Source organism: Oikopleura dioica, chromosome 1 (assembly GCF_907165135.1).
Source record: "Oikopleura dioica chromosome 1, OKI2018_I68_1.0, whole genome shotgun sequence".
Classification (NCBI taxonomy): domain Eukaryota; kingdom Metazoa; phylum Chordata; class Appendicularia; order Copelata; family Oikopleuridae; genus Oikopleura; species Oikopleura dioica.
Genome location: NC_137291.1, coordinates 2,076,131 through 2,103,413, shown reverse-complemented (window position 1 = coordinate 2,103,413; position 27,283 = coordinate 2,076,131). Strand labels below are relative to the sequence as shown.

At 41.9% G+C, this 27,283-nt stretch overlaps 6 protein-coding genes across 6 annotated transcripts; 4 read left to right on the top strand and 2 right to left on the bottom strand.

Moving 5' to 3' along the window:
- The first annotated feature begins 110 nt into the window (after positions 1-110).
- LOC145711458 (branched-chain alpha-ketoacid dehydrogenase kinase-like) lies at positions 111-3,507 on the top strand. The gene is made up of 11 exons (XM_081789150.1): positions 111-267; positions 1,391-1,594; positions 1,673-1,888; positions 1,939-2,049; positions 2,194-2,340; positions 2,384-2,551; positions 2,599-2,616; positions 2,758-2,874; positions 2,916-3,001; positions 3,048-3,157; positions 3,296-3,507. The coding sequence occupies exons 2-11, from the start codon at positions 1,565-1,567 to the stop codon at positions 3,505-3,507; spliced, it is 1,215 nt and encodes a 404-aa protein (XP_081645276.1). The 5' UTR covers positions 111-267; positions 1,391-1,564.
- A 1,571-nt stretch (positions 3,508-5,078) lies between these two features.
- On the top strand, positions 5,079-7,040 carry LOC145711090 (TBC1 domain family member 23-like). The gene is made up of 5 exons (XM_081788816.1): positions 5,079-5,461; positions 5,496-5,868; positions 5,914-6,176; positions 6,244-6,562; positions 6,763-7,040. Exons 1-5 carry the CDS (start codon positions 5,135-5,137, stop codon positions 6,957-6,959), a joined length of 1,479 nt encoding a protein of 492 aa, XP_081644942.1. The 5' UTR covers positions 5,079-5,134; the 3' UTR covers positions 6,960-7,040.
- A 9-nt stretch (positions 7,041-7,049) lies between these two features.
- LOC145711457 (uncharacterized) lies at positions 7,050-9,701 on the bottom strand. The gene is made up of 6 exons (XM_081789149.1): positions 9,671-9,701; positions 9,178-9,433; positions 8,590-8,864; positions 8,393-8,547; positions 7,429-7,730; positions 7,050-7,242 (listed from the first exon to the last, which is right to left on the bottom strand). The coding sequence occupies exons 1-6, from the start codon at positions 9,699-9,701 to the stop codon at positions 7,146-7,148; spliced, it is 1,116 nt and encodes a 371-aa protein (XP_081645275.1). The 3' UTR covers positions 7,050-7,145.
- Positions 9,702-12,027: 2,326 nt separating this feature from the next.
- LOC145711455 (uncharacterized) lies at positions 12,028-12,740 on the top strand. The gene is made up of 2 exons (XM_081789148.1): positions 12,028-12,110; positions 12,151-12,740. The coding sequence occupies exons 1-2, from the start codon at positions 12,107-12,109 to the stop codon at positions 12,738-12,740; spliced, it is 594 nt and encodes a 197-aa protein (XP_081645274.1). The 5' UTR covers positions 12,028-12,106.
- Positions 12,741-14,000: 1,260 nt separating this feature from the next.
- LOC145695661 (tenascin-N-like) lies at positions 14,001-18,816 on the top strand. The gene is made up of 8 exons (XM_081772660.1): positions 14,001-14,225; positions 14,702-14,957; positions 15,301-17,655; positions 17,701-18,038; positions 18,084-18,246; positions 18,289-18,459; positions 18,499-18,655; positions 18,697-18,816. The coding sequence occupies exons 1-7, from the start codon at positions 14,211-14,213 to the stop codon at positions 18,618-18,620; spliced, it is 3,420 nt and encodes a 1,139-aa protein (XP_081628786.1). The 5' UTR covers positions 14,001-14,210; the 3' UTR covers positions 18,621-18,655; positions 18,697-18,816.
- A 5,021-nt stretch (positions 18,817-23,837) lies between these two features.
- On the bottom strand, positions 23,838-26,081 carry LOC145695662 (excitatory amino acid transporter-like). The gene is made up of 10 exons (XM_081772662.1): positions 25,794-26,081; positions 25,430-25,748; positions 25,208-25,386; positions 25,067-25,166; positions 24,885-25,007; positions 24,708-24,804; positions 24,396-24,590; positions 24,211-24,351; positions 24,056-24,129; positions 23,838-24,008 (listed from the first exon to the last, which is right to left on the bottom strand). Exons 1-10 carry the CDS (start codon positions 26,079-26,081, stop codon positions 23,920-23,922), a joined length of 1,605 nt encoding a protein of 534 aa, XP_081628788.1. The 3' UTR covers positions 23,838-23,919.
- Positions 26,082-27,283: the final 1,202 nt, after the last annotated feature.

The window sequence follows — 27,283 nt, the reverse complement described above, 5'->3', positions numbered from 1 at the left end:
AGACAAAATGCTCCTCTCCACAAAAAGCCATGTTCCCAAAAAAGTCGAACCTTCCAAAAACGGCTTTGGTGGACACGAGGTGTGTCGCAGAAATCACGCAAGAAAGTGCTTGACAAATCGCTCAAATGATTCCGCTTTGAGACTTTTCAAGTCAATTGAGCAATAAATAGCTCAAAATTCGCCTTATTTCCGAATATATACTGTCATTTGTCTTTTTATACCCAGTTGAACAAAAGAAGAAAGAAGTATTTTGAGAACGAATTAGAGGTAATTTACCAGAGGAATTATATTTTAAACATAACATATTATATACCAATATGTAACATATTATATGTTATGTAAATTATTATGAAAACATTATTGATTTAATTAAATTCTTTTGATACAAGCCCAATTTGAAACATATTCAGAGTAATTATGTACACAATTATATTATAAATGACATATTATATAATTCTCGTCTTCGACAAACATAATAAAAAAGTAAGCTTTAGCTTAAGCCTACTAGTACTGTAACAGCAGAAAAGCAGACTGTTTTATAAATTGTTTATTAAATAAACTTAAAAAGTAACAGGCCTTATACTAACCTACTGTAGGAAGTTCCTTTCGGTAAGACTTTTTATACTTGCGATTTTTTCTATATATGTACCGTTGAGATTTTAGCAAAGGAAAAGAGTAGCTTAGGGATAGATATGAGGATATACCCACACTCAAAGGGGGGCCTTCTGGTAGTAGAACCGGTGTTTCGATAAAAACTAATCACCTGATCTAGCTAGAACTGGTCCAAAGACCAAAGTCTGACTCCATTCGACCTCCCCCTGGCTAGGTCACATGTTAAAAGCCATTACGTAATCCTTCAATCTTTTCTTCATTCAGATCTGCCAACTCCCCTTTTACTTCAACCAGAGACCTAAAAGATCAGGATTTTCTTTTCACCTAAATTGCGAAGTTCAAATTCAAGAAATTCAAAATCAAGAAAAAAGGTAAAAACACCCACGCGCGCGCCGCTCCCCTTAGATTCTGATCGATCGGGCGAACCACGAAAAAAAGAGAAAACAGCAAAAATTGAAAAGCAGAAATATCTGATTTTTGAAACACAAATTTTTCTTTTTCGGGAAAGATTAGGTGCCTTTTGGCGGTAAGAAAAACTTTATCTCTAGAATTTTGTTTAATAATAATTTTAACGGGGATAATTTTTCAGTTTCTTTTTTGTACATATTTTTATACTTTTTTTCAATTATCTTCATTTATTTGGCATTTCAAGGTTTCAAACAGTAATCTCATCTTTACAGTAATCAAAAATGGGTCCCCATTTTAACGGGACCTAGAAGATCCGTTGCGATGAGGACCATTACTATCTGGAAATGCTGGTATTAACCTTGCTCTTTAGCTCTCGAACAGTTCTATGCGAATTACACAGTCAAGAAGAAATTTACTAGCGGCCCAAGTCTACTCGAAGAAAGAACGGAGAACTTAAAAAATAAAGAAAATCAAGAACCGTCACAATTCCACTTCACTTTCACGAATTTCACAAAACCATCCTCACGAAAAATAAATAAAAAAGATGTCACTCATTAAAAACGTTGCTCAACAGGTAAGAAAGATGCTTCACGCCTCAATCAAGGCTTCCTCATTTCTTCTTTCCCAATTTTCATCCCTCTTTCATCTTCAGGCTCGACGAACAAATGTAGTAGCGTCGAAGGCCTCCTCCTCCGGCGTCTATCCCCTGGGCGGCTACAACGAGAACAAAGCCCAGCTGCGTCGCGAAACCACCGCTCAATACTACCGCGACCACGACATCCACCACGCGGCGAAGAAGGACTCCGTTCGACTCAAGGCGGCTGCTCTTCTGTTCACTGGACGGATCCCCTCCAACATCGACCTAATCGTAAAATTTTTGAAATTCGTAAAAAGTCCCAAAGGGGCATTTCTCTTCAGCGATCGGCGCAATATCTCCAAAGCGAACTTCCCGTACGCATCGCTCACCGAATCAAAGGCTTCAGATCCCTGCCCTTTATTGTCGTCACCAATCCTCATATTCTCAAAGTTGTAAGTAATTATGTCTTATCATCTCCTACCAAGGTTTTAACCCCGTGAATCTCGAAGCCGCGAGCGGCTTCCTCGATATTAACGATAAGGGAACCTCAAAAATTTTCACGCTTTATTTTTTGTTTCAAACATTTACTCGTTCAGATGGAGCAATACATTCGCTCCTTCAAGGTGATCTCAAACTTCAACGACGGTCGAATGGTGAAAACACAAGATAAAGTCGATGATTTCACGCATTTGCTCGAAATCCTGCTCGATGAGCATGGATCCGTTATCGACGACTTGACCCAGGTAACCCTTCCGTTTCGTTCTCCCACCTTACCTGCGGTTCAAGGGTTTCTCCTCCTGCCACGACCACATTCTCGAAATCTTCGACGGCGACGAGGAGAAAACACACGATCTTGTCCAATCGTTTCTCGACAAAACGCTCACCAGCCGTCTTGGAATCCGTCTTCTCGCCCAGCATCACCTTTTGCTCAAGGATCAGATTGGACAGAACTCGGTAAGTTTGTTTTTCTTTACCTCATTCAAATTTTGGCTCTTTTTTAGAAATATTTCATCCCAAAAGTAAGATCTACTACAAGTCATTTACAGTCATTTATCACGCAATCTTTTTTCCCAAATTCTAAGAGCTACGATTCTTTATCATCTCACTTTTTTCGCCTTGTCACTTTTATTCAAATCAGACCAGAAATAAATTTCTTTCAGCGCGACAGAATCGGAATTGTTGAGAGTAGATGGAAGCCAGCGAAAGATATCGAAGCAATTGCTAGAAAGATCCGAGAGTCGTGGATGTTTCACTGCGACAATCCGCCACGAGTAAAGGTACTCACTCGACTATTCCCCATTTTCAACCCCCTTTTTAGCTGAATGGACATACAGAGGCGGAATTCCCATACATCCCCATCGGAGTCGATTATATTCTGCAAGAAGTCTTCAAAAACGCCTTCAGGTAAACAGAAAAATAACTCAACAGGTCACTAGATTCAAAATTCTAGGGCCGTGATTGAAGCTCATGCAAACTCTGCGCGACAAATGCCACCAATCGACGTAACTATTGCTGTGAATCGAGAAGATTTTACCATTCGAATCGCGGACAGAGGAAAAGGTAAAAGAAAAGGGTGAAAACCAGGGGCGAGCCAACGACCAGCACACGGAAGTCCGGCGCTCGAGAGCGCGCTCGGACTTCCATCGCACATCCAATTTTTGGAGACCCTGGTGAAAACATCGTTGAGCGTTTTTTCAGGAATGAAGAGTGACGTTATCGACAAAATCTGGCGATACCACTTCACGACCGCTCGCGGCAGGCAAGGATACGGCGGTGTGGGAGATCTTTTGAGTATGGCGAACAGTAACGAAAAGGAACTCGCCGGGTATGGCATTGGGCTTCCGATTTCGAAGGCATACGCAGAGTATCTTGGTGGCAAACTAGAAATAAAGGAATTGTTTGAAAACTAATTAAATAGTAGTACTTTATACAAGTAGGGCTTTTTGAAAGAGTCTCCCCTTATACTATCCGATATTCAATAATTTGAAACACGAAAAAGTCAATGAGCGGCATCGGCACAGACGTCTACCTAACTCTCAAGCACATCGATCCCCACAAGGGTCATTCCTTCCGTATTTAAAAATTTTCCTTTCCCGCTTCTTCTAGCCTCCTTTTTGTTAAAAGTTCGTACTATCAGCGAGCAGCTGACGATATAAACTCTTTATCAACCTTTCTTTTTGTCCAACCGAAATAATTTAAAACTTTTGCAAAAGAATTTTTGCATCTAACTCTTCTGCTCATTAGTAACTGTATCATCTACGAGTCAAAGCCAATATTTTACCTGTTGTGCCGCCTTATCAAACAAAAACATATCGTACTACGAAATTACCAATTTCACGCACAATAACAGATGTTCACCAATAAAATTCACCACCAATTTTCAACAATTTTCTTATCACAACATTTATTAGTGGTAATTGAAAGATAAAACATTTGCAAAATTAGGCAATATTCGAGAAACGAGCGTATCATATGCTGCATATACGAAAATCTTATTAGATATTCTGATTCTTTTCCATTTCTTTGGCGATCATTTCTGCGATTTCGTCGGCTGTTGGTGCCTCTTTTTCGGGGTTGATTTTCAGCCAGGGCAAAGTTGTGTTGTCTTAAAATTATAGCATTACAAGTGATCTGTCTTTTGAGACAGAACCTGTGTAGAAAACTGAGTAATGGTCCTGTTTTTTGGAAACCTGACCTGTTTTCCTGTTCCTTAGACTGTCTAAGTTAGACAGAAAACCTGACTAGTTTTCCTACTCCTTAGTCAAGAAGCCTGACCCTAAACACAGATACCCAGCCTACCTAGGTAATAAGCAGAAACATATCTTGTCACAGCCTGGCACGTTTTTGAAACTCGTCTGAAGGGACTGCCAAATTCATAAGGATTATCTAGCGCGAAGATTTCTATAAGAATACTAATCGACTTTTATCTTCAAAAAGTAATTTACTTGCTAGCTGAGTTTTTCTGCATTCTCGGTTGATGCGAGAAAGATCGTAGAACGTAAATTCAGCGTCAATTGTCTGGTAGACAATCAGCAGAATTCTCAAAAGTCTCATTTCTTCTCTCTTTGGCAAAGTTTTGAGAAAGTGTCAAAATTATGAGATAGCTGCAACAATAACTGCACTAATGGAAAAGTATCGAAGATTGCCAATGATCCGATAAAATGAATATTTATTTATTCCGCTGGTGGTCAGATCAAGCTTGAATTGAAATAATTGAATGAGTGAGTCTGCTCGTCAGAGTGACCCTGCTCTTTTATAAAAGGAGTAGAAAGCTCGCAACCTGCAAGGATTTAATTATGAACAACGCACCTTTGACGGAATAGTTTTGGTAGAATAAGTTATTAAAAAGAAATATGGGCATGCTTATGGCATAATATGCGGCGCAGCTAGTCATAGAACGTCTTTTTAGAACTGGATTGATTTCTTAGAAAGGGCCATTTAAAATGGACGACCAATGTTCAAATAAAGGAAACCCTCCCGAAAACCGCCTTTATCTTTCTCAGAATGGTTTGTCGAAAACTCTAGCAGCGAACGAAAATGGACGAAGAAATGGACGACGACCTGGTCGGAGAATACACGACAGATCTAGACCTCGAGGCAGAAATCGAAGCATTCCTCGAAGACGACGACGATTCGCCGGAATCATCGCTTCTCAAGCCGATCTGGCTGGCGGAGCTAGAATCAGCGCTCAACGATGAAGTTTATGATGGGGATATTTTGAGGAGCATCATTGACTCGAATTGCCTCCCAGAAGAGTTGAGACTGAAGATTTGGCCGGCGCTTTTGGGAGTTCATGGGAAAAGGTCGAATTTCAGAAGAAGAAAAGGACAGGATCTTATTTTACTAAAACATTCAAAAACCACTGTTAGTTTTGTAATTGAATTATCCTCGGAAAGAGCTCCTCCTTAAATCGTGCGAATCATCTTCAAATCCCGAACTTGCCTCCTCCATTATCGCTGAATACTCCCAATCTCGTGGCGTTCCACCAAAATCCGAATTCGCCACGATTCTAGCGCCCTTTCTCGCTCTCGGACTTGAAGATAACGTTGTCTACAATTGCTTCTACGCAGCTGTGAGCAAATTTCACCCGAGAGTGGAGAGAGAAACGATCAGATGCTACTTAGATTTGCTTGTACAGTACTTTGATCCAGAATATGCGAGACTGCTGCAGTCGAAGAAATTGGATTACAGTAAAGTTGCGTGCGATTGGATCGATAATATGTTCGTCAATTGTCTTGGAGACGAAACGCTCTTGTCTTTCTTTGATCTAGGTAACTTTGTGATAGCTTAACCTTGGAGCTTTATCCTCTTATCAGTGTTCCAGTCTACCGACAATCTGGTACTCATATTCACCGCACTGGTCTGTCTTATGAACCGGCGAGATAATCCCGAGCTCGACATCAAAGAAATTCAACCAGACGATCTGTCGGACCTTATTCAACTGGCGCAGTTCTATCAAAGCAAGACCCCCGCCAGTTTTTTGCAGCGCATGCGCGAAGAAATTCAAAAAGGAAAGAAGCCAAAAGAAGATATCAACGACTTTTTGGTTCTACCGGTTTCGGCGGAGCAAGTTGTAAAGGTAGTTAACTCAGTTTTCCTACAACGGTTACCGAACCAGAAGGTCAATACGAATCGTAATTTCCTAGGATGTCCTTAACGCTACCGCTGGAGTTGTCCTAGACATTCGCCCCGACGCCAATTTCGAGCACTCCCATCTGATCGGCTCCCTACGTCTTTCCTGCTGTATCCAAGATGAGCTGATGGAGATGACTTCTTTACGAGCATCAGTGGATAAATTCCACTGGAATCTATCATCTGAATTGAAGAAAGACGGCCTAGAGGTTGATCTGCCGGACATTGTGCTCATTGGCAGAGACGACTCGGATTCAACGCTGTTTACGGTGGCAAATGAGCTGCTCAGAGTAGGTTATGTTGGCGTAGCGGTTGTTGTTGGTGGATTCAAAGGTCGGGCTTCGAAAAACTGTATATACAGTGTTTATTTATTTTTGATATCGATGATACTTTTCGATAAAACAGCATAGGCGCATTAGGTCCATTGGTTCTATTCTCTACTACGAACATAATCTTGAAGTTAGCACGTTTTATTTATTAATAAATTATTCTTTCCATAATCAATTCAAAAAAAAATCAAAAGCCTTCGAAAGCTATTGTCAAAGAAATCCAAAGCATCGGCTCAGAAGACTTGCTTCTTTGGAGCAATCCCGACAACCCAATCCTCCCAAATGCGCCGGACTCAAGCTTCGGCGGCTGGTTCAACCTATCCACTGCTTTCAACACGCTAAACTCAACTCTCGAAAAAGTGCTCCAATTCGACGAAGACGCCGTCGATACAAATTTTTAACTCGCTCTTATCTTGCCTTACTTTCGCTTTGTTTCCTTTCAAATTTTTCATTTTTCAAAATACAAAAGTTACAATACCGCTCATACGAGTTTTGCGAGCTTTATTTGAATATTCAGTTTTGTACAGTAAAGCTCGTGAGTACAGTTTTTGACATTGAATAATATAACAAAGTTGGTACTTATTGAATTAAAGTTTTGGTGTGAATTTCTGTTTTTGAAGATGATTGGTGAGGTCCAAAGTGTCCTCTACTGCAGTTCTCATGGATTTTTTACGGAAATGTTTGCTGAAAATTTGTGTCGATATTGGTGATTGACTGGTAGAAGCTGGGGCTTGGTAACCTGTGTTGAAGCCTGAGTCAGGGTCAAGAAAGACTACGCGGCTATATTATTATCTTTCAGAACCCTGACTCAGGTTTCTATACAGGTTGCCAAGCCAAGGATAAAGTGTATTTTCGAGCTTATTTTCTTACCAAAAGAAGATGATATTTTTCTCCAAATTCTTCCAAAAATCTTCCGCACTCTCAAATGACGGGCTTTTCCCAAGGCTGACTTCTTCAATTCTCTTCCGCCGGAGAGTAACTGCGAATTCGCGGGATGTTTTGGAATGTATGATTCTTTGAACTTTTGAAACTTCGCCAAGTGGGATTTCTTCGGCCGTTATTTTTTCGAAGAATTGTTTTTGTACTGCGAGGCCTGAGCGGCGAAGCTGGATGAGGTCTAGGTCGTCTTGATTGTCAAGCCAGGTTTGGGTTTGGTTTTCCAAACTGTCGACCTGAAAGAAAAATGAGATCGGAGAAAAATGATGGTTCGATCGGGAACGAACTCACTTCGGTCTTGACGACCCAATTTCTCGGTTGACTGTATTTAGATAAACCAGATTGTTCATCATTCGTAAAATCGAAAATCTTTCAATCGAAGAATATTCGGAAAAATGAAAAAAGAAACGATAAGTGAGAAAGAGAGTAAACCAACTTGCAAAATTTGTGGAAAACATTTAGCAAATATCTATACTTTGAAGCGACACGAACGTATTCATACTGGCGAGAAGCGTTTCAAGGTACATATTTTCTCCATCTCAGCGGTCGAATCAATAATTATTAATTATAATTATTAACTAGATTTCTAGTGCGATTTCTGCAAATACAGATGTTATGAGAAAGAAAACCTACGCAGACATCAGATGAACCGGCATAAAAAGGCTCTGGTCCTTCTCGATCGAAAAGAACTGAAACTACGTGCGAGGAAAATAATTGATCAAGTGGTACACTATCGAATCGACGAGATAAACAAAAATGGAAGCGCTAAAGAAAATTGGGTGCCGATTTTCGATGTAGACGATTTTCAAGATGTCGTGGAATTTGAAAAACTCATGAGTGGAAAAATTTGATCAAGTTTTCCAGTTCTTTGCCAAACCAGCGAATAAAACTATTTTACCTGTTGAATGTAGCAATCATAGCTCCCATCCTCTGGCAAAAACGAGTTCCTCAAAAGACAGCAGGAGCAATGTTCATCTGCTGCATTTGATATGCATGAAAGTTCAACCGGAGAATAATGAGTCGTGCAGCATTCGCAATGATCATTGTCCGCATCTACGAAATTAACGAAATTGATAATTGATGGTTTTTGTGAACCTGATTCGTTGTGGCAAAGTTTGCAAATCGAACTCGACCCATTCAAATTCTGCTTCTTTTCGGAAATCTTCTGCAGCGTCAGTTGACAGGCAATAATTCTCGCAAGAGCGATCAGTCGCACCATATTTTGTAAATCCTTCTTTTTTAATTTTTCCTGGTGGCGTTTCAGAAACTCGTCGATTTCGGCGTTTTCAAAGATAGAAATCATCGAAAGTGAGTTGATTTTTTCTTCTTCGAGGACTTCGGCGAATTTTGGCGAGATATCGAAAAGATCGCTTTGCCAAGTTTTAGACGACAGAACTAGCTATTCTTTACGTAAGGTTTGCGACAAGCAATTTTCTCGAAAGACGTTATATGAGCAGATTAGATGGCCGGCAGATGTCCGATCAAAGGAATAAAGTTTAGATAATCCTGTTTAAATCCTCAATATCGCTGTAATTATACGCTGTCATGCACAGCTAAACATGATAGTTCTACAATTAACATGATTTTAGTTCAACTTATGTCTAAATATTGATCAAGTCTATTTCTCTATCGACATCAAAGAAACTTTTCCTAAAAGGGCACCGTTCTCGCGTTCTCCCAAACGCTCCACTTTCCTCTTCACTGCTGCTTTCATCCGTGCTATCGGTAGTTTCCTTTGTTTTGTCGGTAGACTTTGCCTCAGCGCTCGAGGGCTCGAGCGCGATTTCCTCCGTTGTTTCAAGGCGATCTTCTGTTGTTGCTTGATTTTTGGGAGTTTGATTTTGCGATTCGGCCGGGGCAACTTGGGATTCTGACAGTTCTCGGCGGCGGAAAGCGTATTTTCCGATGGCATAGACGATCCAGAGGAAACCGACGCAACCTTTGACAGGACTTAAAAGAGTTGGGCGAAAATTTGAAGCTCCCACGCCCATCTGTGTTGGAATTTGCGTGTGAGCACTTTTAAGTAGCTAAGCCCTTTACGCCAAAGTGGCTCTTGGAATTTGCCGTAATAACAGAAAACGTTTCGTCCCGTTGCCTACGATGCTGCCAAAGACGATGCCAAACTGGGTGCCCAAAGATCGATGTTTGCCAAAAATCGGCTGCTCTCTGCTCTCACCCGCTGCCGGCCGCCTCTCATGATCACTCATTATAACATAGTAAAGTGCAAATTTTCTGTCAGCCGCGGCGAGATTCTATTAAGTCCAGGCCTCGGGGCGATTTTCGCTTGTTTTACACCCAGCTTTTCTCAGTCTTTTCTGCATCGATTTCCGAAATTAAGCCACTGGAGCCAAAGTTAATGGGGTGAATTAGCGATCGTTAAAGTCTAGGAAGAAGTAATTATGAAGAGGTAATTTATTTCAGCAGAAATCAGAAGAAGCCTTATTTGAAATCGAAAATTCACGGCTACTTGCTTTTCTGGCAAACGACTTTCGTGATGGATTTTTTGGGTATTATTCATCTGAATAATAATCAAAGATCAATAAGTTTACGTGGATGATAGGATTTAAAGGTGCTGAATTTCATAGGCTATGATGGATTACGGCCATAAAAATCGCGTATAAAAACGCGTGATTTCGAAGCTTTGACGGAAAAAATATTTCCGGAAGATTTGGTATTTCGAGAGCTTAAACGAGCGGAATGAGAAGGTTGAAAGTTATTTCGTTTTTACTCTTTCAGGAAAAGCTTCAATTGAAAATTTTTATCATAAACTTTATGATAAAAATTTTCATGATGGAATGATTCATAAAGGGAATTTTTGAAACTTTTCAAAGGCTTGCTTCGGTCAAACGGAATCGTCATCAACCAGTTCTACAATGAGTACTCTTTCTTCCAGTAGCACTTCGACCCTTGACACTTTGACTACCACCTTCTCGAGTTCCACATTCTCGACTGGCTCAGGGTCGACACTTTCTTCGTCCACAACGTTCACCACTGCAACTATGATTTCACCAAAAACAATCAATCCTACAACCGAAGCATCTGTTTTACCAGATATCATTACGAATAGTACAACGGCAAAAAGCACTACTACTGCTTCCACTGTTATTCCAACAGTTGATCAATCAAATGAAACTACTGATATCATCACTTCCAATTCAACTTCCCATTTGAAGTCCACAATGAGTCCTTACAATGAAGCTCCCTCTGCCACCACTGGAGAATCGAATATAGGATCTGGAAAAACAACATCGCGGCCGATTGAAAAAACTACAACCGAACAAATATTTCAAACTTCGATAGATAACGCTACTGTTTCATCAGCTGCATCAAAAATCTCATGCTTTCCCGCGATTTTTCTTTTCAAAACTTTCTTTTTCTTGATGATTGAAATAAAATTTCTTCAATAAATCAGATAAAATATTCATCTCATTTCTCATTACTCATGAGTTGAAAGTCTGGGAGACCATCATTCAACTCGACGGAATATTCTTGACAAAAACAGTAACTTCGCTTCATGCATCGTAGTAACCATTATTGAAGCAACAACAAAGAAGGGTCAGATTTCGCTTGATCTATTCGCCTCGGCAGACAGAATCGGATCACTTCGTAAAGAGATACTTCCGGCGACATGAGAATTCTTTTACTTTTTGAAATACAGGCAAAGTTCAACGAGTTTTTTTCTCTAAGAACCTTCGTTCTCCAATCTTTGAAACTCGAATAAGGGCATACTTTCTCAATTCTCAGTATCGACAAGCTCCTCGACAATCGGATCGAGTACTCAGCCTTTCAGCTCGACAGGATATAGCAGTACTGTTGTTTATTCCCCCACAACAACTTCGTATGCTGTTAGTTCCACCCCTACGGCTTCAACGGACTCTACTACTGAGATTTCGACGGAATCGTACTCATCTACTTATTCGTCGACATCTTCGATTCCTTACAGTCTGGGCTCGGCAGATTCTAGAGGAGACTTTAGTAAGGGACAAGATTCACAGCCCTATCAAAAGCTCAACATCAGGTCTTTCTTCTGTTTTGACTCAGAGCTCAACCGTTTCCTCAACTTTGAGTTCGTCAACTCAATATTCCTCAACAACAACAGAGTTCGACGAAAATTGCATAACATACACTCATTTCGGTGATGTCCTTTTTGAAGCATACGGTGGATCTTTTCCTGAAACAAAGATTGAGAAAATTCGACCAGATGATTCAATAAGGGACTCTGAAGGGAATTTGATTGTAATTGAGGATTTGCATCACTGTAAAAAAGAATGTGCGAGCATTGCTGGATGCTTTCAGGACAGATATTTATTGATGGAAATTTTCTTCACGAATTTTATTCAGTATCTCAAATAGATTCATTACTCCGATGAAGGGTGTTTTCTTTTCAATGGAGTAGACCAAGTTGATGGTGAAACATTTTCAACAAAATTGGAAAATTGCGGCGAGTTTGAAGATATCAACGACTAGGGATGAAGAAAGATTTTTTACAATCGCTTATTGCCAAAAAAGCGAGTTAATCATCCCTTACAAAGAATTTTTCGTTCCCATCGAGGCTTATTTGCTTTTGCTTCCATATAACAATAATTCTATTGAAGTGAATTTTGAATTGATCATGAGTAAGAACCAAAAAATATTACCAAAAAACTATGTTCAAAGGTGAATACCAGGAGAATTTGTCAGCGTCCAACTCTTCTGAGTGGAATTTCGTCCTCGACTCTTCAAGTTACGATGGTCAATATAACTACGCGCACACATCTAAATACACGATGAGTCTTGCCACCACCGTTCCTGATGATTTCCCAGAGGCCCTTAATAATTCATTTTATCTTCTTCTCGAAGGTGAAATGTACTTGCGATGGACTTATGTGGGCGAAGGAAATGTGACGAAAAAGGATGTCGACGAAAGAGTTTGGGACGCAGTTGATGGAAGCTTTTTTAATTTTCTTGATTACAAATTATGGCCAGTTATCTACGACGAATTCGAACTTGGGTTAATTTACGAGCATCCGGACCATTTTGAACATGGTGAAGTCGAAGTCCTTGTCGGAGAATATCCGGAATTGGAGGGTGATTGCGTCGACGATACTCATTTCGGTGACATTATTTTTTACCCGATGATCCTTGGATTCCAAATTCCAGTTTCCCAAATCGAAGCGACATCGGTCAACGATTCGTCAGTGACTGATCTTGCAACTTGTCAGAAACAATGTGTTAGCCATGCTGGTTGCTACCAGGAAGGGTTTTGACTCGCTTCTTGAAAAAAAATCAAGGAAATATCTTAAAAAAAAACTCAAAAAAGATGCATTTTGCGGAAGAAACGTGCTCTTTGTTTAATGATGTCCCGCAAGAAGAAGATGAAACTTTTACTACCAACATCGATAGTTGTGATGATAATATTTTTGTTTATGATGAGGATTTTAAAACTAACCTTCTTTTTGATCAGAAAAAAGTTTTTAAATCCTCTCTCATATTACCAATTTGACATGAAATTCTACTGCCTCTTTAATCTCTACAACAACGAAACCGCCGAAGAATTTCTTGCGGAGCTCAATAGTAAATACATCAAAAATATATTCGATTTAAAAATAAGGGTATAACACGGAGCATTGGCGATTCATCGTCGACAGAAACTGGCGATCCTTCAATTATGCCTACACTTATCGCTACCGATTCGTCATCCCGAACTCGATTCCAGATTATTATTCACCAGCTGGCAATAACCAAGTTTGGATAAGTTTTGAAGGAAAGTTTTAATATCAACCAAATGAAAAAGTTTTTTCTCGGTATGAAAAAAAAAAACACAAAAAAGGTGATTTTTACCTGCGCTGGGCATACCCAATGTCCTCTGGTCGAAGAAGAAGACAAACTGATAATCTTGTGGACGACTTTGTCACTGAAACTTCAAATACTGCGACTACAGAGTTTCAACAAGATTTGAATATAGTGGACACTGGAGCGACTGTAGAAGAAACAACGCCAAATGAACGTGGAGCAATCTCATCAACCAACGGAAGAACTTTTGAAGCAGGTTCTAGCTCTTCTGGCTCTTCTGGTTCTTCTGGCTCAAGTGGCGGTTCATCTGGAGGATCAAGTGCGAAAGTTCCTCCCTATGTCAGCAACGTCATCAACTCACCGGATAATGAAGGGGAGCCTATTCAAGTCATCGAAGAAGTTGTTCCAGAAGAATCTTCTTCCTCGATTTTTGGCTTGAGCTTTTGTCTTTCAATTATTTTACTGTTCAATTAGCTTTTTTTTTTTTGAAAAATATTTTTAAATACATGTTTAATCAAAGCTGATAATTATCTTATAAAAATATCATGCGTAATGTTTATTCCGTAGTCGTAATTATCAAGTTCCAGTTCCATTGATGACCACTTCTCAGAATATGATTCGGTGGTGCCTCGAAAAACGCTGCGGGGCTCATTACTCCCCGTTCTCTGATAGGCCGATCTGACGAATGCTGCACCACCACCACCAAAAGGTCTCCGCCAAGCACATCTCTCTCCTTCTAACCAAAAGTCCTTCCAATTGTAAATTCCCATTTTGGACATTTTTGTTGTTTCTTTTCTTTTTTTTTGTTGTGAATACTGGTGAAATTAATTCATTTGAAATCGTCGAAGAGAGTTAAAGCGGAAGAAGCAGAATAATTCTCAGAGACTCGAATGAAAAATTAAACGAAGAAAAAAATTGAATTTATAACGAAGTTGAAACAAAAAATGATATTACTAACAGTAAGTCTCGTTTTCGTAAAAGAATTATTGTAAGAGTTTTATATTTGCTTATTTTAAGCAGAGTTGCAAATTTTGTGAGCTAGCTGAGCTGAGCTATCTGAGCTAGCGGAGCTACAGCTCAGCTCAGCTCAGCAATTTTGAGGTGCTCAGCTCACCTAGCTCAATTTTAACCTCAGCTCAGCCAGCTTAGCTCAGCTCAATTTCGACCTCAGCTCAGCTAGCTCAGCTCAGAAAGAATTTTCAAAAATTTGCAACTCTGATTTTAAGAAAATATAGTAGAGTGATACCCTTATTCTCATTTTTAAAAACAAGTTTTATGATTTTATCTTACTTTTATTTAATAGAGAATCGAAAAAAAATGTCTTTTTTTCTGAGAATTCGTGACTAAAATCGATCTTTTCTGCTTGAAAAAAGAGTGCTCTAGAATAAGTTATCCTTCAAAAGGCGCGTTTAATGTCTAAAATGTCACTTTCTAGCTGTTGATACCTCTTTGTCTGGGGATATCGCTCCCCAGCGCGAAGAATTTCCTCGTCTCTGATGGATCCGTCACGGACAAATCCCTCTTTCTCACCTGGGAAGGAGTACCAAAAGCTGATTCGTACAAGCTGGATGTGATGCCTCCTACTGTTGGAGTGGCTGGAGTAGGATCCGGAATTACTGATCGCTTCTCACGAGTTCTTGGGCTCGAGCCAGACACGGAATACACTTTTAGGCTTATGGCTATGAAAGACGGTAAGCTTCCATTCTCAGATTTTTCACGTTTCGGAAGCTAGAACAGTATTATTTCTGGAACGCTTGAAATAAGTTGAAAATGTCAAGCGGCGGCCAGTTCAAATGAATCAATTTCTCGCCTTGTCTGCATAATTCCCCAGTCCCTGACCGCAAATCTCGAAAACCTGCCTCTTTTAATTTAATCTTTTCCGGTCTTATTAGATTTTTTTATAATTATTTGAGCATTAAAAAAAACGATTCATTGTAATTTTATGGCGTCCGACTAAATTTTACCCGAAAAAATTGGTCTTTTGAAAACGTGAAGAAAGTAAACCTTTCATCATATTTTGAAAATAAATTTTAGGAATGGAGGGCATCGCCGCTGTCGTTTGGGCTCGAACTGCCCTCCCCGCCCCGGATGAGATCTTTGCTTTGCCCGAAACACTGACCTCTGAGTCGATGCAAATCGCTTGGTCCGAAGTCGACAAGGCCGAGTCCTACATCGTCGAAGTTCAGCCTTCATCTGGAGTCTCCGGTGCTGGAAATGCGATTTACAAGACATCGACGACTCTTCGCGGGCTCACTCCAAATACTCAATACACAATCGTTGTCAAGCCGAGAAACTGGGTTGCCACTGGCGGAGCGGTTGTTTTAAAGCAATACACGAGATTGCCAAGCCCCGAATCTGCACGAGTCATTGAAAATACCATCTCCCACGACACTGTCACAATCCAGTGGGAGCCAGTCTCTGGCGCATCTGGCTACGAGATAACATTTGAGCCTGAAGCCCCGGATGCGATTGGCGCTGGAAGCGGGATCAAAGACACATTAGCGACCATTCGCGGTTTGAAAGCTGACGTTCAGTATACTATCTTCGTTGCAGCAGTAAACGACGCTGGTGCTTCCCAACCAACAAGTGTTGGAATCAAAACACTGTCGATTTGCTACGCCAAGGCTGAAGACTACCTCAAGCAAGAACGAGTCACAATCACTTGCCCAGCCCGTTGCTCAAAGTATCAAGATCATGTTTACGGCACCATCCAGTACACGACGGACTCGTACATCTGCGCAGCCGCCCTCCACGACGGAAGAATTCATGACTCGACGGGCGGAGAAGTCACCATCAAGAAACGGGCCTCTGGCTTAGAATTCTTCGCCGGATCTTTGAAAAACGGAGTGAACTCGAAAGAATACGCCGCTTGGAGCAAATCTTTCACGTTTGCTCTTTACCCTCCAAAAGAACTCAACATCGTCGCAGGGTCTATTTCCGATACTCAAGTTATGATCGAATGGCAACTTGTTTCTGGAGCTAGTTCATACGATGTCGCGATCAGAACCGGAGATGCAGCCGAGTACGAAGCCAGCTCAAAAATGCCCAGCATCACGGAAAACAAAGTTCAACTATCTGAACTTCTTCCCGATACAACTTACGTCATTACAGTCATTGGTCGAAACGGTCTAGAACATTCTGAGCCAGCTGAAGTGCGATTTACAACAGCTCTTCCTCCACCGAGAAATCTTCGTGTTACAGACGTCACGAAGGATGCCATCACTCTCGCTTGGGAACCAATTCCTGGTGCAGAGATCAATTCCTACACCGTTACTTACTACAAAGACGGCGTCGGTCATACCCACGACCTGGGTGCGGGACAAACTCAAGTCAACATCGCCTACCTTAATTCTGGAACCGAGTACATCTTCGAAGTCCGCGCGATCAACGAAGTCGGCAGAGGAGGAATCGCAAGAATTGAGCAATTCACCAAGCTCGATTCGCCGCACAATCTGGATGCAGAAGAAATTGGCAGCACAACGCTCATGCTTACCTGGGAAGAAGTCGACGGAGCAGACTACTACACAATCGATGTCACTCCCTGCTGCCCACGTGTTGCTGACGACTCAGAAATCACCATTCGCGAAGCCTGGTTGGAAGATCTCACGCCAAATACAAAGTACAACTTTACCGTTTACGCTCACAATGTCGCGGAAAAATCACCCGGGTCAAATATTGGTGTCAAAACTGCTCTTCCCGGTCCGATGAAATTCGGTGCCAAAGAAGGCACGATTCAGCATTCAAGCTTGGTGCTAGAATGGGACACGATCGTCGGGGCCAGCAAGTATCAGATCTCTGTCAGGACGTTGAATGGTGAACAGGTAAATTCTTACGCTGTTGGGGGAGAGAAAACGGCCGTGAACATCACTGAATTGACTCCGAATACTGATTATGTCTTCAAACTGAATGGAATGAACGACGTTGGAGCAGGAGCTGAGCAGAAGTTCTACACCTCGACTCTCTACTCCCCTCCAATGGGCTTGATCGTTCAGGCAGATCCAGACTACCCCGATCGAGTCCTTGTCACTTGGCAAGAAGACGAGGAGATCAATGACTACAGAATCTTCGCGGAGCCGGGCGAAAACGTCGTCGGAACTGGCGACGTCACTGGAGCCTCCCGCGCTGTTCTCGCTGGACTGGAAGTTGGAGAGACGTACGAAATCCACGTTGCCGCGATTTCCGATTCAAAAGCAGGAGCAAACGCGACTGTAAAATTCACGACCGCTCTTCCGCCTCCTGAGAAAGTCTGGATCAATCCGAGCACGATTACGCCTTATGGAATGCAGGTAGAATGGACTGGGGTTGATAAGGCCAGTGCGTATGAAGTGACGTATAATAATTTGGATACGAAGAGCGTCAAGACGATTACTGGCATAACAGAACTCAAGGGTAAAAATATCTAGAAAAAACTTTTCTTAAAAAATTATTCTTTAGCCGAACTCTATGATATGGAGCCAGCGTCTCGTTACCGAATCTACGTCGTCTCCGTTCAAGAAAAAGAGTCATTCACCGATGAAGCCGGCGAAGTCTTTACATCTTACACTGGCGACCCGATTCACGGTCTCACCCAGATCAACGCTCCTGCCGAAGTTCGCGTCATCAAGCACGGAATGAAAAATGGCACCGTCACTGTCATGTGGGAAGGAGTTGAGAAGGCTTCCACTTATCGAGTCGGCATTGTTCCGTCCGAAGGAATCATCGGAACTGGCACTTACGATAGAAATGAAACGGAGACGAAGCTTTTTGGCTTGGACCCGACTAAAGCTTACAAGGTGAGTGTTTTCTTGAGAAATTTTCTTCAAAAATTTTTTTTCTAGATTTTCGTCAGCGCTTCGAATAACGAGTTCGGCTTGACATCTGAAAAGACAACTTCCAGCCAGCTTTCACTGGCTCCACTTTCCAATGTCAATGGACGAGGTGTTATGGGAGGAACGAATATCAATTTGAAGGGCGCTGGAAATGAGAAAATCTCCGTCTTTGGTATGAAATCGCAAAAATACTTCAAATTCTATCAAATTCTAGACATTTCTGACTTCGAAGAAAGCTCCGGGGACGGATACGAACTTCAAGAAAATCCAGCTGGAATCAGCCCGACTTGGATGGTCGTCATCATCGTTGGATCTGTTCTTCTTTTCCTCCTTCTTTGCGTCATCGTTCCATGCATAATTGAATGCAGAAAATGCAGAAATGAAGGTTACTTTTGCTTCAAAAAGCTTTCTCTTATTAGCTTAGGTCATTGCTGCTGCTGCCTGTGCGCGAAACATCACGAAGATTTTGACGAAGTCATCGAACCATCGAGTTTAGAGAGACAGCGACAAAAAGCAGCCATGGCCGGAATAAACGAGTACCCGTAAAATGCAACAAAAATCATCAAAAAGATATTGTACAGGTAGAAATCTTTCCTTTTCCAAATATGAAATATCTTTTAAGCTACTGTAAAAAGCCACCAACCAATACATACCTTCACATTATTTTGCTGATCCGTTTTACCGCTGAAACACAAAAATAAATGCTCTTTTCATGAAAAAACCAAATAATATTCGCTTTTCGTGAAAATTGAAAAAAGTGTTTATACCTTCATCAAAATGAATCAAAATTTTTTTTTTGCGCGTCTCGTCGACAAAAAACTGCGTTATATCTTGCGTGAAAAAATTCCAGCAAAATAGAAGTCTGATGCAAAAACGTTTTTTTGAAAAAATAACGACTGCATTTAGAGAATCGTGAGATGATTTTTTCTCAGTCCATTTCATGCATAAAATGTTTGAGATATTTGCCTATCGCGAATCTTTATTTATAAACCAAATCAGATCAGAGGAGAATGAGAATAATTTGAGCTGTAAAAAAATCAAAGGGACAATTTTTAAAAATAAAACAATTTGGGGGGCTTCTTCAAGCCATCTACTTATTTCGACAAATTATCTGGGATAATCAAATTGTGATTATCTAAAGCGCGTGATAATAGAAATTCTTGACAACATAGGAAGAAGCAGCAGAATAATAAGCGTCACTGAAGTAGGCCCACTGATTGGTTCCGGATGGAGTGTGGCTTGTGGAGTAAGTGCCAGAAAGGAGCTCCACACCGTTGGCAGTGAGAACGTAGCTGACTGTGTCGTCGCCATTCTCATTTTGAACGGCTTCGATCGTTTGCCATTCGCCCTCGCCGCTGCATTCCCAGTACACAGAGTTTTCATAGCTAGATTTGGTCCCATCATTGACTGAGATTTGGAACGAGTCAGCATAGCTTGGTCTTCGCCAGATTGCAATTTGTCGATCGCCCATACCCGAATTGTCGCCGGCACCGATTTTAGCAACGCTTCTCCAACTTGAATCTGTTCCCATTGACGAGTCGAAAAGGAACTCGAGGCCGATTTTGTAACTTTTGGCAGCAGTGAATGCAGGGGAGTAAGTGTTCGTGATTGGTTGAAGTCCACAGCCATCAATGAAGGTGATGCAGTCCTCAGCGCCGTTGCATGGGTCAGTTCTGCAGGCCGGTGTAAGTGCTTGATAGTGGAAATTCTTGACAACGTAAGAGGCAGCTGCACCGACGTGATTGTCAGAATAGTAGGCCCACATGTCTCTGTTGTTAGGAGTCTTCCATTTTTTGTAGGTATTGGTCAAAATCTCTACACCGTCGACAGTCACGCTGTATGTGACTTCGGACTTATCGTTCTCAAGCTGGGTGACGGCATAGTTGTTATATTCGCCTTCAGTGCACTCGTAGTTTACATCATTAGAGTAATAAGCCTCGTTTCCGTCGCCGACTGCGATAAGCAAGTTGTGGACGCCAGTGTTAGAGCGCCACATAGCAAATTGTCGATCACCTGCATTGGAATTTTCCCCACCATCACTGAGACGAAGGATGTTTCTCCAGCTGCCGTCATTTCCCATAGAAGAATCGCAAAGAACATCGGCTGCGACTTTGTAGCTTGGTTGAATGGTGATTGGATCGGAATAGGTGTTTTGGATTGGCTGAAGTCCGCATCCATCGATGAAGGTGGTGCATTCGTCAGATCCATCGCAGGGATCAGTTCTGCAGGCTGGGGTGAGTCGTTGGTAGTAAAAATTCTTGACAACGTATGAAGACGCAGCAGAGTAGATGTTGTCAGAATAGTATCCCCACACGTCTCGATTTTGGGGTGCTTTCCATTTCTTGTAGGTACCGGTCAAAAGCTCGGTTCCGTCGACAGTCAGGCTGTATGTGACTTCGGACTCATCGTTTTCAACCTGGGTGACGGAGTACGTGTTCCATTCGCCCTCGGTGCACTCAAAATACGCGACATCATAGTAATTGGCCTGGTTTCCATCGTGAACTGCGATGTACAAGTTATGGGCGTCATCGTCTTGTCGCCACATAGCAAAAATTCGATCGCCAGCATTGCTTTTGTCTCCACCATCACCGAACCGGAAAATGTTTCTCCAGCTGCCAAGAGCTCCCATAGAAGAGTCGCAAAGAACATCAGCTGAGACTTTGTAGCTTGCTTGAATGGTGACTGCATCGGAATAGGTGTTGACGATTGGCTGAAGTCCACAGCCATCAATGAACGTGGTGCAGTCAGGATCACCATTGCATGGATCAACTTCGCAGGCGGGAGTCAATTCTTGGTGGTAGAAATTCTTGACGAGGAAGGAAGAAGCTGCTTCAGTGTATTTGTCCGAAAAATAGCCCCACATGTTGACACCGTTAGGAGTCTCCCATTTCTTGTAGGTTCCGGCGAGAACTTCGACACCATCAACGCTGAGGTAGTATTCGACCTCAGACTTATCGTTTTCAAGCTGAGTCACGGAGTACGTATTCCATTCGCCTTCTGTGCAAGTATATTGAACATCAACCCAATTTTTGTCTTCGGTTCCATCATTGACCACGAGATGCAATTTGCGCGCCTCGTTCGGGTGCCGCCAGATGCCAAATTGACGATCGCCAGGCTGATCATCTTCGTCACCATCGCTGAAACGAACGATGTTTCTCCAGTCGTCTGTGACGCCCATGGAAGAATCACAGAGAATGTCAACGGAGACTTTGTAGCTGGGTTGAGCGATGATTGGTTCAGACCAAGTGCGCTTCACTGGTGCTATTGCGTCAACGCCGACGAAAGTGGTGCAGCCGGCAACGCCCTCGCATGGATCAACTGGTGCTGGCGGCTCCGTTGGCGGCTCAGTTGGAGGCTCCGTTGGTGGCGCAGTTGGTGGCTCCGTTGGTGGTTCGGTAGCTGGCGGTGTAATCGTCGTTGTTTTTCCAACGCAAGACTGCTTCCAGTCTTGTCTGTTCCACTTCGGGGCGTTGAAAACACCGTTGTTGCAGTGAACTCCGCCCATCTTTGTTCCATCTTCGCAGTAGACCACGTAGTCTGCCCGCTTGCGGTTGATCTTCGTCCTTAAAGTGATGCTGCCATCAGGGATGTCGAGGGTAGCGGCTGACGCCTCGCAAGGATGTGGTGCTCTCGGTGAGCATTTGAAGACGGTATCAAGAGGGAGATTCCTTTGAAATTTGTTATTGCGTGCTTTTTAGATGACTTTTAACTTACTTTCGGGCGATCGTTGCTGGATCTCCGCATCGAGCCATAAAACGTGGGCTATGCTTTTTCGGCTTGGAGTTGGAGTGGCTGGTCCAGTCTGGATTGAAGCCCTTATCGCAGATCGGGTGGCATCGGACCTTCGATCTCAGTTTTCCGTAGCCGGGGCAATCCCATGATCCATTCTCTACAGGGAACTTGGCTTGCGTCTCGTCAATCTTGGCATCGCAGAGAACGCGGCGCTCTTCTCTCTCCTCATCGGTCAGCTTGTTGTAGCCCTGGAAGTACCCGGCTTCCGCCACTGATGCTAGGAGAAAGCTTCCTAGCTTCATTCTCTTTTCCTGCTTTTCTGCAAGTGCTGGAGATTGATGTCTGCTCTGCTGTCAACCGCGAGTTATATGCTACGTTTTGTTTTGGGTGCTTCGGGGAAATCAAGTGCTGTCGCGCTCGCACATGTTAGCTTTCGTTAACTAACCTGCGTTTCGTCAGAAGTTACTTGGGGTTCTCTTGTGCAGAAAAATTGCGTAAAATCTTTCTTTTATTCTGAATTCAGCTGTTATTTTTAATAATCTTTCAACGAGGCAAATTTTTGGGAAAGGAGACAAAATCTATTAATATTCTTGATGAAATTTTTCACTCAAAACGCAGATTTTTCATTCCAAGATGCCATTTTTTCCCGTCAGTTTTTCGTCTCTCAACGATCTGGACGGAAAAAACAATATAAAAATCTCCATCAAATTTTTCTCAAGTATTAGAAATGTATTTTTTTTTTGTTTTTTTCATAAACTGTAAAAAAGACAAATTTTTGTCTCGAGAAGATAAAATTTGTCTGGAGAGTCGAAGGAATTTGCATCAATTTAGTGCGTTTTTGTCTCAAGAACATGAAATTATAACGTTACCAAAAAAGTGATATCAAATTCATATTCGATTCGAAAATTCTTCTAGATGGGTGGCTGGAAAAAGTTACTAGCGAGCCGAACAGGGGCTACTCTCGAGGCAGCGGGTTAAATTGCGGAAAAAGCAGGGTTCAAAATCACCTAAGCGATTTTAGCTCGAACGCCACACATTCTGGCTTAGGTAACTTGTCGAAAATATAAGATTTTAGAAAACCTAGCCTGTTAATTTTTCGATCAAATTTGGAGCCCTGGCCCTGGAGCGGCAAGGTAACATTAGCTGAAAAAGATTTCTCTTTGCAATTATGATTACAAGGAAAATCGAGTACTTTACAAGGAGTGCAATAACAACACTCGGCGCTCGAGCAAAAACAAGTGAGTGCTTGAGACTTGACTTTGCGGTTTCTTTTGGCTGAAATTCTTTTTATAAAAATCGTTTCCACATAAAAATCTTTTCTATTTTTGGTTCTTTATACAGGAAAATTATAATTATATATAATTATTAATATTTATTCTATCCTTTTAAATAGTTTTGTTAATTTAGTATAGAGTCTGTCAATAGATAACCTGGTTCATCATCATTTTTGATAAATTCAATAAGAAATCATGCTGATCGAATAATAACTATCAATTTAGAGTCTCATATAAAACGGACCATATTTCGTCTCCGAAACAGAATTGCAAATTTTGTAAGCTAGCTGAGCTAGAATTCAGCTCAGTTTAGCTCAGCAATTTTGAAGTGAGGGTCAGCTCAGCTCAGCTCAATTTTTCTGAAGAAAGCCAGCTCAGCTCAGCTCAATGGTTCTTCATAGGGAGCCAGCTCAGCTCAGCTAGCTCATTTTCGACCTCAGCTCCGCTAGCTCACCTCAGCTCAGAAGAAACAGTGCTAAGAAAATATCAATATTTTTCAGCTAACGATAACCCCATTCCAATTATTTTCTGTCCTTTACGTTTGATGAAAAAACTAAGCGCCCGACAACATGGCGCCAGCATCACTTACGACTTACACGGATACAGCGTACTTCTTTTGCATCAATAACTAAGGCAACTGAAGTTTTTTCGTTTTTCAAAAGAAATTTCAAAATTAATTTATCCATGAATCTCCAGAATTACTGCTAAGTCCGTCTAAATCAGACGGTAAGAGTTTATTATAGTAATTTAAATAGTAATACTGAACATTTAATGATTTCAAGAGTATTATTCTAGGGAAAGATAGCGAAGTAGAAAAGAGGTGATTGGAATTGTTATTATTAAAGTTCTGAGGCGACTTGATTCTTCTTTCTTGGAGGAGAAGCGGGCTCTTCTAGCGCGTCATTTTGAACTCCAGCTTGCTCGATTTCTGAGAAATAAAAGCCAGTGAGAGGAAAGATGAATTCTAGAGCTTACCATCGAGTGAAACATTTGCTCTGACGACTCCGCAGCCCATTGCATCACCCATGACATTGATGGCAGTTCGGAATCTACAAAAATAATGTAATTTAGTGACCCCACTTCCGTACTCGAGAAACATGTAAAAGAGAAATCGAAGAAGTTAACAATACCTGTCAAGAATAGGATCGACGGCGAGAATGAGCGAAACTCGATCTGGAGGAAGTCCAATCGCGGTGAGAACAATGATCATGGTTACGAGGCCAGCCTGTGGGATTCCAGCAGCGCCGATCGATGCTACTGTAGCCGTGATACTGGAAAATTTCATTTTGATTGCGAAAACCGTAAAAATAGATACCTGATCAAAATATAATCCCCAAAACTGAGCGGCAATCCTTCCGCCTGAGCAATGTAAATAGCAGCAACAGCTTCGTACAGAGCCGTTCCATCCATGTTAATTGTCGCTCCGATTGGCAAAACAAATCGAGTTATTCGCTGGTCCATGTCATTGTTGATTTCCAGCGTCGACATTGTAAGGGGCAAGGTGGCGGAACTAGAATACAAAGTTACTTCCGCCCTTTCTTTTCAGGATTTTATTTCAAGATTTCCTCCGAAACGATTTACTAGTAGTTCAAGCTATTTATTGATCGAAATATTGAAAATTCCTCACCTTGAACCGGTGGCAAAAGCGGTAAGAAGCGCCTGACTGACTCCCTTCACATATTTGATCACGTTCAGTGGAGCTCTAAGGGTAAAGTCCTTCGTGCCTAAATTTTTCGCCATAACAAATAATTTTCTTTTGAGAGGAAAGAAAACGTAAACAACCGCAAACCGGAACGCAACATACCGAGAATGAAGACAATGGGCAAAATAATCAAGCTGTGAAGAGCCAAACCGCCAATTACAGTTCCTGAGTATCTAAGGAGGCTCAGACCGACTTCGTTGAAATCGTCGGACATCACAATCGGCGCTGGAAATAATGTCAAAATCGAAAAAAACCGTTTCCAAGCTCATGTTGTCTCAACTAACCAATGAGGAAAATGATACCAATGGGAGCGTACCAAATGATGACAAAAACGACTCGAAGAATAGCATCATTCATAGCGTTGAAAAACGCAACCAAAACTTCCTAAAACATAGTCAATCAATAAATTTCCCACTTTTGCGCACCCGAATTCGCTTGTCAGGAATTCTAGTGATGGCCAAAGCGAGGGAGATTGAGAAAAAAAGGACACCGAGGACGTTTTCTCGTGGTCCACCTCCAGTGTGACTGTAGTTAGTGCCGATTCCTTTCCACTCGCATTCGTATTGCATCTCGGAATTGATGAATTCTTCCTTTGTCTGTACATCTAGAATTTGGTTCGAAAAAAAAACAAGGAAGAGAACACTCACAGGAGCAAAGAGTTGAGTTGTAGCCATAGTCCGGATCGTTGACATTATCTTTTGTCAGCGAAAAAGCTTTGGTTGTAGTTATGCAATTGATATCATATGAATCCTCATCAAAAATTGTTCCCAAAAGTCCAGGTGATAAACCTCTGCAATCGTGGGTCGTAATGGTTCGCTTTCGATAAGTGCTGGACTGGGAGAAAGTGGCCATGACGATGTTGGTCGGGAGAAGATTTCGGATCAAGTCGAGAAGAGTATCGACAGTAGCCAAATCACCGGATGTCGAAACAACCTCTCCACTTGAAGAGCCAGGGGTGACTCCAGGCTAGAATTTATCATCACTCTCTGCCCGTAAATTTGATTTTTCTACCCTAATCGCTGCGCAAAGGATGATTCCTTCAATAACAGCCAACAGCGTGGTAGTTCCATAATAGGCGACAGCAATGCCTCCCATCTTTCCAGTCGTCTTGGAATCCAGACTTGCGATGCCAGAGATAATCGAGAATACGATCAGGGGCAAGACGCACATTTTAAGTGCTTGTAAAAGCATTGTTCCGGGGAATTTTATGTATTCAATGTCGACTTTGTCGAATGGCGGTTCAACAGCTTTTAACCCGAATCCAAGGCAGATTCCCAGGATTACTCCTGAGATTGTCATGATCTTTTCAGGGGTTCAAACCTGTAAAGTAGGGTTAGGGTTAGGGTTAGGGTTAACCCTCATCCCAAAATAGGGATGGTGTCTGGAACCGACTCGCCTGCTGATTGGCCTTTTTGCCGAATCCAGGCTTCTGATTGGTTGAAAATTTCCACTTAAAATTTGTCGAAATATTTCTGTCGGTTCCAGACACCTCCCCCAAAATCAGGACCTCGAATCTCAATTTTCATCGAAAAAGAGATAAGTGCACTGAAAGCTCTAGAATTAATTTGAACCCTTGGCAGGAGTAAATTCCGCATGACAAATCTCCCGAAGGGATTGTCCATGCATCCGTCGCAGCGTCCCATTTTCGCTTGTTCTCTCGACTCTGAAATGTTCATATTTACACTCGCTCTACATATTTCCCTGAGCGATAGACATGCAAAAAAGAACGCGAAAAAAGTAAAAAGAGAAGGTTTGGCTGGCCCTCGAGGGTCAATCTTCTTGTCAAATTTACGAAAATCTCTTTGATCAATTTTAGTCGTTTGACCGAAAGGTTAAGATCCGGGCGTCAGAAAGCGTTCAACGGTTCAAAGGAGTTAACTTGGTGACACCCTTAATATTTCCTTCTTTTAATCTCTTCAGAACTTACCAAGGGGTTAAAATCTTCCGCCCCTCCTTCTTAATTCTTGCGATCTAGCGTAAAGCTATTTCCAGGAAATATAGAAAAAAATCGTTGGCGAAAAAGTTCGCTCGCGGTTGCCACCATAACCATCGCCATCTTCTTTGGCGAGGTTTTCCGGTCTGAGAGCGTCTTTGTTAAAAAATTGTAAAAAAAAGAGAACGCTGGCCTTGGAACAGCATTCATGCGAGCCGGCAAGGGTACCCTCGCGGAAAACGAGACGATGGAGGAAGGGAGGACTGTGGGAAGATTGGTTGACCCCGGAATGGTGATGCGGAATTGTTGACGATGTTGCTAGAATTTATGTTGGTGAATCACAACTCAGAATGTTGTCGGTTTTGAAGGAGGTTAAGTTCGTTTAGTGGATGTTTGAGACGACTTATCTTTTCAATTGTCACATTGACACCCTTTTTTTTAGTAAGATTGCTGAGTAGATTTTGGGGAGCAGTCTGGAACCGACACAAAATTTCGACAAATTTCGCGTGGAAATTTTCAACCAATAAGAAGCCTGGATTGGGCGAACCGGCCAATCAGCAGCCGAATA